Below are 10,082 nucleotides of genomic sequence, written 5' to 3'. Positions count from 1 at the left end.
TTTTTTTTTTTTTTTTTTTTGATACAGAGTCTTGTTTTGTTGCCCAGGCTAGAGTGCAGTGACAAGATTATGGCTCACTGCAGCCTCAACCTCCCAGGCTCAAGGAGTTCTCCAGTCTCATCCCCCTAAGTAGCTGTGACCACAGGTACCCACGACCATGATTGGCTAATTTTTGTATTTTTTGTAAAGATGGGGTCTCACCATGTTGCCCAGGCTGGTTTGAAATTCCTGGGTTCAAGCATTCCACCTGTCTCAGCCTCCCAGAGTGTTATGATTATTGGAGTGAGCCACAGTACCCAATCTGGCCAAAAAATTTAAGTTTATGGTGCTTGTTAGTTTTTTTTAGGAAATAGGCATTCTCACATTACTGATGAAAAGTAATAAAATTTTAGGAGTCTTTGTTGAAATTATTTTAGCAATACTGCTAGCTGTGATGGTTCACACCTGTAATCCCAGCACTTGGATTCCCTCCTTTGAGCCCAGGAGTTGAAGACCAGCCTGGTCAACCTAGTGAGACCGCCCTGTCTACAAAAAAATACAAAAATTAGCTGGGCATGTTGGTAAGTGCCTGTAGCCTCACCTACTTAGGAGACTAAGATGAGAGGATTGCCTGAGTGTGGGAGGTAGAGGCAGTAGTGAGTTATGATTACACCACTGCACTCCATCCTGGGTGAACAAGCAAGACCTTGTCTCAAAAAACAAACAAACAACAAAAAGAACCTCTGTGTGTGTGTGTGTGTGTGTGTGTGTGTGTGTGTGTGTGTGTCTGTGTAGAATACTTTTCTATTTTATACTGGTTTATTTCTCCTTTTTTGGTTTACTAGCTACTAGGTGTTTTGTTTTCTCATCTGCAACTAGGACTGCAGGCATGCACCATCATATTTGGCTAATTTTGCAGTTTTTTAATGGAGATAGTGTCTTGCTCTGTCACACAGGCTGGAGTGTAGTGATATGATCATAGCTCACTGTAGCCATGACCTCTCAGGCTTAAGAGATCCTCCCCTGCCTCAACCTCTGGAGTAGCTGAAACCACAGGTACACCACCACACCCAGCTAATTTTTAAATTATTTATTTATTTATTTTTCCTCCTCCTTTTTTTTTTTAAGACAGGATTTTGCCATGTTGGCCAGGCTGGTCTTGAACTCCTGACCTCAGATGATCTGCCCGCCTCGGCCTCCCAAAGTACTGGGATTACAGGTGTGAGCCACCATACCCCGCTTTTTAAATTTTTTCTAGAGAAGGGATCTCACTATTTGCCCAGACTTGTCAAACTCCTGGTCTCCAGTGATCCCCCTCCATTGGCCTCCCAAAATGCTCTGATTACAGAATTAAGTGACCACATCTGGCCTCAGTTATTTTTTAGACTGGATTCCCATGATTATTCTTATTTGTCTTCCAATTCAGCTGATCTCTAAGCTTGATTCTTACCGCAAAGTCATGTGAAATTACTGTTAAATCATGGGAGCTTATATTTCACCTTTATTTATCAAAACTGTAGTAATATATTACTTTTAAGAGTTTGGTTTTGTTCTTGTTGTAGGCAGAAATTGGCAGCTGTAACCCAAGAAAGCTTACTATTGTAAACGGGTGGTCATCTTTACATTGAAGTACAAAAAATGCCCTTTTGCCTGTCAGTTTTCACCATGATAAAATAGGGCAATAACCAGTCAAATATGTTGCTGAAGAATGATTGTTCACTATAATAAAGATTGTATTGGTGGGCAGCCCTTATCATAGGCTTAAGTATATAGTAGGGAATGTATGTGACAAAAAATTAGAGCTAACCCTTTTTCATTAAAGATTTGAATTAGTAGCTGCTATGCTAAATAGAGTCCTAGAATGTAATAGTTAGTGGTTGGTTTCTCACTTATTTGAGTTCTTTTTCTCCTTTTTATTGCCTGTTTCAGAATGATTAAATCAGAATTTAGCTGTCTGTCACAGATGTCTAGTTACGTAAATGGGAAACTATCACCACATCCCTAAGGCACTGATACCAACATTTTTCTGCATTTATAAATATTTGTAACCATCAGCAGTTATTGACCCTGCCAATGACAACTGAATAGGTATAGCTTCACTTTTTCAAGACTTTGTCTTTTGGAAAACTCTAGGATGTTGAATGTCAGGGTAAGCACAAAATATTGTTTGAAGAATGACATGCTGCCCATCTAAGTTGCAAAGTTGAGTAATAACAGCAAATAAGTCTTTCGTGGTAGCTTGGGCTAATAATGAGATGCTCCCTGAACATTGAAGAACTGCTTCTTAGTAAGAGACTGATCAAAGCAGTGCTTCAAGAAGATTCATCTGGCTGCAGATTGTAGGAATGCCTTGTTAGTTGACATTATAAGACCCCCTTATATTATGGTTACTAGTGATCTGTCTTTGAAATGTTAAAAAGGCCATTTTCATTTCCAGGGATCAGAAAGTAGGAAGTTTAGAATGAATGGTGTTAATGGGAATACAAGTAAGTAAGGCAGGGATGACAGAGAAATTGTGGAGAAGAAATTGACAAGATCCAGGAAGCCAACTCTCAGGGAAGGATGAAAAGGCCATAGTGATTGTGCCAGGGGAAAGCTGTGTCTTTAATTTATGAAGATACTTCAGGAAACAGATGGAAATGTTACCTCCTTCTCAATATGTGGATTTGGGGGAACATCTTCATGCAAGTGGCCATTAAAAACTGTGGAAATAAATGAGAAAATAGTAGAGAAGAAAAATGAATGTGAAACTTTGGGCAAGCCTATAGTAGCCATCAGTTAAGAAGGTGAGAAGAGAACTAGGATATAAAGAGGAAGGAGCAAGTTTCAAAATTAAAGGAACTGATCATCTATCATACTCTTTTTTTTTTTTTTTTGAGACAGAGTTTCGCTCTTGTTACCCAGGCTGGAGTGCAATGGCGCGATCTCGGCCCACCGCAACCTCCGCCTCCTGGGTTCTGGCAATTCTCCTGCCTCAGCCTCCTGAGTAGCTGGGATTACAGGCATGCGCCACCATGCCCAGCTAATTTTTTGTATTTTTAGTAGAGACGGGGTTTCACCATGTTGACCAGGATGGTCTCGATCTCTTGACCTCGTGATCCACCCGCCTCGGCCTCCCAAAGTGCTGGGATTACAGGCTTGAGCCACCGCGCCCGGCCCCATCTATCATACTCTTAACAGAAAAGCTAAGGAAGATGAATACCTAAAACAGGAAAGTTATTCTACAAGTTGATCTTTTATTAGAGCTCATGAAATTGCTGTTTTTAGGAAAATCGGAAGGTCACCTCAATAACCCAGCAAATCATGTATATTGCGTTATTAATTAATTACCTTAATTTCATGTGTTTTTCTTTTTTTTTTTGAGACAGAGTTTCGCTCTTGTTACCCAGGCTGGAGTGCAATGGCGCGATCTCGGCCCACCGCAACCTCCGCCTCCTGGGTTCTGGCAATTCTCCTGCCTCAGCCTCCTGAGTAGCTGGGATTACAGGCATGCGCCACCATGCCCAGCTCATTTTTTGTATTTTTAGTAGAGACGGGGTTTCACCATGTTGACGAGGATGGTCTCGATCTGTTGACCTCGTGATCCACCCGCCTCGGCCTCCCAAAGTGCTGGGATTACAGGCTTGAGCCACCGCGCCCGGCCCTTCATGTGTTTTTCTTTATGCTCAGAAGATTACTTTGCATTTATCCTTTTATAATTAGATTTTTTAAGAGAGGAAAAATTAATACAGCCAGAGGTAGTTTGGGTTGAGGGAGCAGTGACAGCTTATTTAGAGCAGTTAAGGTACCTTTCTGTTTTTTTGCGGTTGACAAAATATTAATGTAGTCATTACAGCCTTTTTATCTGAAGTAGTTTGAATGTTAAGTAACTCTGTCTCAGAGTCGACACATTGGAAATTCATATGTTTCTCACTTGCATATTGCCTTATCATATAGTTTAATATTTGAAAATTGACGCACGTAAGTGACCATAGCATGTGCTAAAAATAGAGCAAGGGAGCTGGACCTAGTGGCATGTGCCAGTAGTCCTAGCTGCCTGGGAGCCTGAGGTAAGAGGATTATTTGAGTCTAGGAGTTTGAGGCTGCAGTAAGCTCTGATGATGCTATTGCACTCCAGTCTGGGTGACAGGGTGAGGAGACCATGTCTCTTAAGAGAAGGGAAGTGGGAGGCATTTTAAAATACACAGAAATCTGAAGAGTGCTTACAATTATTAGGAATTTTAAGTTTTTACCATTTTGTTAATTTACTAGTAGGAAGATTGGAGACTACATTAAATAAAGAGATGTAATAGAGTCTTGCAGCAGAAATCTACAAAATGTGTTAAAATTAAGACTTAAAGGATCATGAGATCCAGACACAAAAACACTCCTGTAGCCCCAGAACTTGTGAGGGTAAGGTGGGAGAATTGCTTAAGCTCAAGAGTTCAACTCCAGCCTGGGCAACAGAGTGAGACCTTGTCTCTCAAAAGAGTATTTTAAAAATTACCCAGGTTCGGTAGCACAAGCCTGTAGTCCTAGCTAATTGGGCTGAGGGGCAAGCATCCCTTGATCCTAGGAAGTTGAGGCTGCAGTGAACTGTGCCACTCGTAGTATAGTCTGACTGACAGAGAGAGACCGTCTTTATGAAAAAAAAAAAGTCATGGGAGCTACTGATAAAAGGAAAAAGGGAGTCATCTGGTGTGTAAGAAAAGTTCTATATCTTAATTAAATAATACAAATACCAGTTAACGCTTATGTAAAAATTTGTTATGCTAAATACTTAAGCATTGTACATTGTATGTAAGATGATAACTGAACTTTTTAAGAAACCTAAAAAAACTGGCTATGGTGGCCTATAGTTCTACCTATTCAGTAAGCTGAGAGGGAAGAATTACTTGAGCCCTGGAAGTAATTCTAGGCTAGTGTGAGGAACATAGCAAGACCCAGTATCTTAAAAAAAAAATAAAAAATAAAAAAAGCCGGAAACACTATCAGCCTGTTTGATTTGATTTACCTGCCCTTTCTTGTTCTGTTACAGCACATGTATCACTGAAATCAATTTGTTCCCTTTAATTTTACATTGATAGGTTATTGAAAACTAATTTGAGAATTTCAGAAATATGAAGATTATGATGACATTTTAATATGTGATATAAAAATTAATGTTTGGTATACTTTATTCCCTGGTTTAGGAGCTGTGACTAATGAGAATTAAAGGCCATGGATGAAGATGAATTTGAATTGCAGCCACAAGAGCCAAACTCGTTTTTTGATGGAATAGGTATAACTATTTCTTGGGATGTTTCACCTCCCATTTGCCGGATTTGGAATTACTTATCAAAATTGCAGAATCTGATATTAATTCATACTTAAGTACTTAAGTCCATACTTACATCCTGTCAGAATCTCATAGCCAACTCATAATGTTGTTAGTTAAGCCATCAGTATCAAAATCTTATTACTACCCTTCAGTTACTCTAATTTTTCCAGTTATGCAACTAAATCTTGTTAGTTCTCCCTTTGAAATGCTATTTGTATTTTCTATTTCATCAGTGATAAATTTCAACACATTTACTAATCTAAAACAGGACAAATTTACCTCAGTTTTATAGGTCAGAAATGTGACTCAGCCGAGTTGTGTGTGTAGAATTATACAAGGATAAAATCAAAGTGTTGTTTACAACATGGTGGCTTATATCTGTAATCCCAGTGCTTTGGATAGCTGAATTGTGAGGATTGCTTGAGGTCAGGAATTAGAGACCATCCTGGGCACTGAGCAACACAATGGAAACCTGTCTCTACAAATAATAATAATAATAATAATAATAATAATAATAATAATAATTAGCTGAGCATGGTGGTGCATATACTTCTAGTTTTAGCTGGTCTGGAGGCTGAGGTAGGAGGATTGCTTGACCAGGAGTTCAAGGCTGTTGTGAGCTATAATTGCACAACTGCACTCCAGCCTCAATAACAGAGCAAGACAGTGTCTTAAAAAAATATATATCAAGAATCAAGTTTATCTGCAGGGCTAGATCCATTTAAAAATATCCATACTTTTGGCTAATGTAATTTCTTGTTGTTGTACAATGGAGGGGCTATTTGTTGTTTCCTACAGTTAAATCAGCCATGGCCAGTTTTGGCTTTTGTAGCTTGGCCACATTTCTTCTTATGCTTTGCATGGTGGTTTCCTCAAGCAACAGTGAGTGGAGTCTCTGTCATGCTTTAATCTTTCTGATCTTCCTGTCACATACATCTCCTTGAACAAACTGTTCATTTTAAGAGCGCACATGATTAGATTTGATGCACCAAGGTAATCCAGGATAATTCCCCAATTTTAAGTTTATAACGTTAATTATACCTGCAAAATTTCTTTTGCTATATCATGTAACATATTTACAAGATTTACAGGGATTAGGGTATGGACATCTTTGTGAAACTATTTTGCCTGCCACTGTCTGTACCCTAATTCTCAAATATTTATGTCTCTGTAAAATGACATGCATTCTCTCTTAATGTTCCCAGCTGCCCCCCTGCCCCAAAATCTTAGCTGAAATTAATCAGCTTAGCAGTCTTAAATATCATTTAAATCAGATGTTTATGATTCTCTGGGTATCAAGTCCTTCAGTGCAACTGGTGGAATACAGTTTGTCTATCTGTTGGCCAATAAAGCCAGAGAAGCAGGTTATCTGCTTCCCAACGTACAATTATAGGAAAGTTTGGGATATTCAGGTTCAAATAGGGTAAAATAAAAGGTAAGAAAGAAATTTTGTTTAAAGGAATTTTGAAATGCAGCCAGACAAACTTCCATTAGGTTTCAAGACCTGGAAATAACCCTTTGTGGCCGTGACTCCGCCCTTTAAGCCTTCCTTGCTATTTTCTTCAAAGAGAGCAGGTATTTGCAGCTGAACAGTTTTATTTCCTGCTTCCTGCCTATGGAATTCTGGCAGTGCAACAATCTGTGTCCCTTTCAGGTTAAGCTACCAGTGCTTCTTTTGAAATAAATTTTGTTTGTGTCATCGGCATTTATTGTATTAGGCAAGAGGCTCATTGATTTTTTTCTGAGATGATCCTATGTCTCTTTTTGACTTCTGCTAAAATGGTTGAAGTCCAATAGCCTTATGTTTCTTAGAAGCACTGAATATTTGTAGGTCATACTCTTAATTGCTTCAAAAAGACTTAATTCTCTGACCTTTTTTTTGATCTTTCCCTTTTCCTTTTTTTCTCTCTCCACTTCCTTTCCTTTTTCTTTCTACTTCACTTCCTTTCCTTTTTCTACCATACCTTATCTTGCCTTGCTTTCCTTCTCTTCCTTTGCCTTGCCTTGCCTTATTTTACCTTATTCTTTGTCTTTTCTTTTCCTTTCCTCGTTTTCTTTTACCTTGGCCATTCCTTTCCTTTCCTTTTTCCTTAACTTTTGCTTTTCTTATTTAATGATCTGGAGCCTGAAGGAATCTTTTGTTCTTTTTGAGGTTTCATGGAGTAGTTGAGAATCACATACTGGTTGTTTTTTTTTCCTCTCTCTCTCTCAATCAGCTGTCCCCACCCTTTTTGGCACCAGGGACTGGTTTCATGGAAGACACTTTTTCCGTTAAGCTGGGAGTAGGGGGGTTTGGAGAATAGTTACCAGATAAATCAAGTGCATTACATTTATTGTGCAGTTTATTTCTATTATTATTACATGTAATATATAATAAAATAATTATACAGCTTACCATAATGTAGAATCGATGGGAGCCCTGAGTTTGTTTTCCTGAAACTATACCATCCCATTTGTGGGTGATGGGAGACAGTGGCAGATCATCAGGCATTATATTCTCATAAGGAGCACAAAACATATATCCCTTGCATGTGCAGTTTACAGTATGGTTCTTACTCCTATGAGAATGTAATGCTGCTGCTTCTGGCCTGACAGGAGGCAAGAGTTCAGGCTGTAAATACAGATGAGATTTTGCTCTGACTAGGAATCTCCTTGATTTAACCTCCCCTTTTACTCCCCAGATAGACTGAAAACTTCTCATTTGTCATGTTCTGCTACCTTTTTGTTTAATAAAACTTACTTAATAAATTTTCTAACTAATCATTTTCCTTCCTGAATTTTCCTCTATAAGCAGTAAGAAGATACAAGACCACATTTCTAACACTTTGCTAAAATCTTCTGAGCTAAAGACTTAATTGTTACAAGTTGTGCTTTTTGCCTAAACCCGGGGTACAATTTTGCTTGGTGCTCTTCCTTTTAATGTAACAAAGATCTGTCTTCCTGTAGTTACAAACTCACTTTTAAGCCCTCACAAGCAGTGTTATAAAACTGGATTTCTACTAGCAGTGATACATGACTTAGTTATTCTCTGAATCCATGTGGCATTTCTCTGCCTTGATCTCTTTTCCCTCTGGATTCTCATTGGCAGAGTTGTTAACTGTTTTGTATTTGTTGTTTTTGAGATAGGGTCTCATTGTATCACCAGGGTTAGAGGACAGTGGTATGATTATGGCTCCTCACTGCAGCCTCAACCTCCTGGGCTCAGATGATCCACCTACCTCAGCCTCTTGGGTAACTGGAACTACAGACACATACCAACATGCCTGGCGAATACGTGTGTGTGTGTGTGTGTGTGTGTGTGTGTGTGTGTGTGTATGTGTATGTATAATTTTTGGTAGAGACAAGGTTTTGCTGTGTTGCTCAGGCTGATCCTAAACTCCTGAGCTTAGGCTATCCTCCCACCTCAGCCTCCCCAAATGTTGCTATTACAGGCATAAGCCACTGTGCCCGGCCAGTTACTGTAAACATTCATATTTTTACTATTGGCTTATTTAAGGAAATCTAGGCTTTTGTCTCCTCAACAGAATCTAAGCTTTTGATTCTTTTTTTCAAATTTTGTTTTTCATTTCCCTTAGAGCTGGAATTTCTCTTCATTCTTCCAAGAAATTTTGCAGTCTGCACTTAACCAATTGCAAAGCCACTTTACATTTTTAGGTATTTGTATAAAAGCAGCTATCCACTTCTTGGCACCCAAATCGGAAATTATTTGTTACTCCAAAGAAAATTACTACCAACTCAGCAATTAATTCCTCTGGAATTGATCCTGTCCTAATTTTTGTAACCTTTTTACATAATTACAAAAGGAGCCTCTATATCAGGCAGATGCATCCTTACCTCATTTCTGAAACTGCAAAAAGAAAGTCATACTTAAACAAGAAGAGGAAAAAGTATTCTCAGTTTCATATTGCTCATGATTCTAATATAAATACTATAAACTAATTGTACTAGATTTTATTTTTTCTACTTTGTACTCTTGAAAGTTAAAATTTTAATGATTTTAACTGAATTTTAAATGAAAATTGCCATTAACAACCTGAAATTACCTAACCCTGGACCAAAAGAATATCCTAAATTGCCTTGGAAACACACACACACACACACACACACACACACACACACACACACAATTTAGAAAGTATATTTAAAATTCTTTATGTTTCTTGGTAAAGTTAATTACTATTTTGAACATATGGCAATGTTGATTTAAAGTTCAGTTAATAAAATCAGTATTTTTTAGTGTAATCTTGTCACATTCAAGCCCGAGTCATTGGCTAAATAGTAGATTGAAGGGCTATTGCATTTTAGTCTTGATTGTTAATACTTGAAGTGGTAAAATGACTTCCATTTTTATAAGTATAATAATAATGAAACATTTGATGACATTTTTTCAGGACACTTATCATGCATTCCCATTTGATCCTGATAGTCCTGTGAGGTATGCATGGGATACTACTGTCCTCATTTTACTTATGAGGAAACCAAACTCAGAGGTTAAATGACTTGTCCAAGATCACAAAACTAATAAGTATCTAAACCTTGCCCTCTGATTTAGACCATTAATAACCAGTGCTCTTGCCACTAAATGCTTTCAAATACATGTCTGTGGAATGGAGATGACACTGTTCTTTTGCTTAGTGTGTCTTACTACGAACATAGACGACAAATGAGTAGAAAGCATTTTGTAGAAGATGAATAAAAATAAAAGCAAACATTCTTTCAACATATAATTTAAGTGGGTTTTTAATATTTTAAAGACTTCCTACAGCATCTGTTGTTTAGCCCTTGTTGATCTCCTTTTTTTTTT

General features: G+C 38.1%; 1 protein-coding gene across 1 annotated transcript in view; it reads left to right on the top strand.

Annotated features, from left to right (window-relative positions):
• Window positions 1-10,082, top strand: part of ZFY (zinc finger protein Y-linked) — a 48,464-nt gene that overhangs the window by 16,987 nt on the left and 21,395 nt on the right. Inside the window, exons 2-3 of the mRNA XM_017518835.2 lie at window positions 3,721-3,725; window positions 5,151-5,239. Of these exons, the coding sequence (XP_017374324.1) occupies window positions 5,179-5,239 (61 nt within the window). The 5' untranslated portion in view covers window positions 3,721-3,725; window positions 5,151-5,178. The remainder of the gene's footprint in view (window positions 1-3,720; window positions 3,726-5,150; window positions 5,240-10,082) is intronic.

This window comes from Cebus imitator, unplaced genomic scaffold (assembly GCF_001604975.1).
Source record: "Cebus imitator isolate Cc_AM_T3 unplaced genomic scaffold, Cebus_imitator-1.0 Scaffold708, whole genome shotgun sequence".
NCBI lineage: Eukaryota > Metazoa > Chordata > Mammalia > Primates > Cebidae > Cebus > Cebus imitator.
This window is presented reverse-complemented; position numbering and strand designations above follow the sequence as displayed.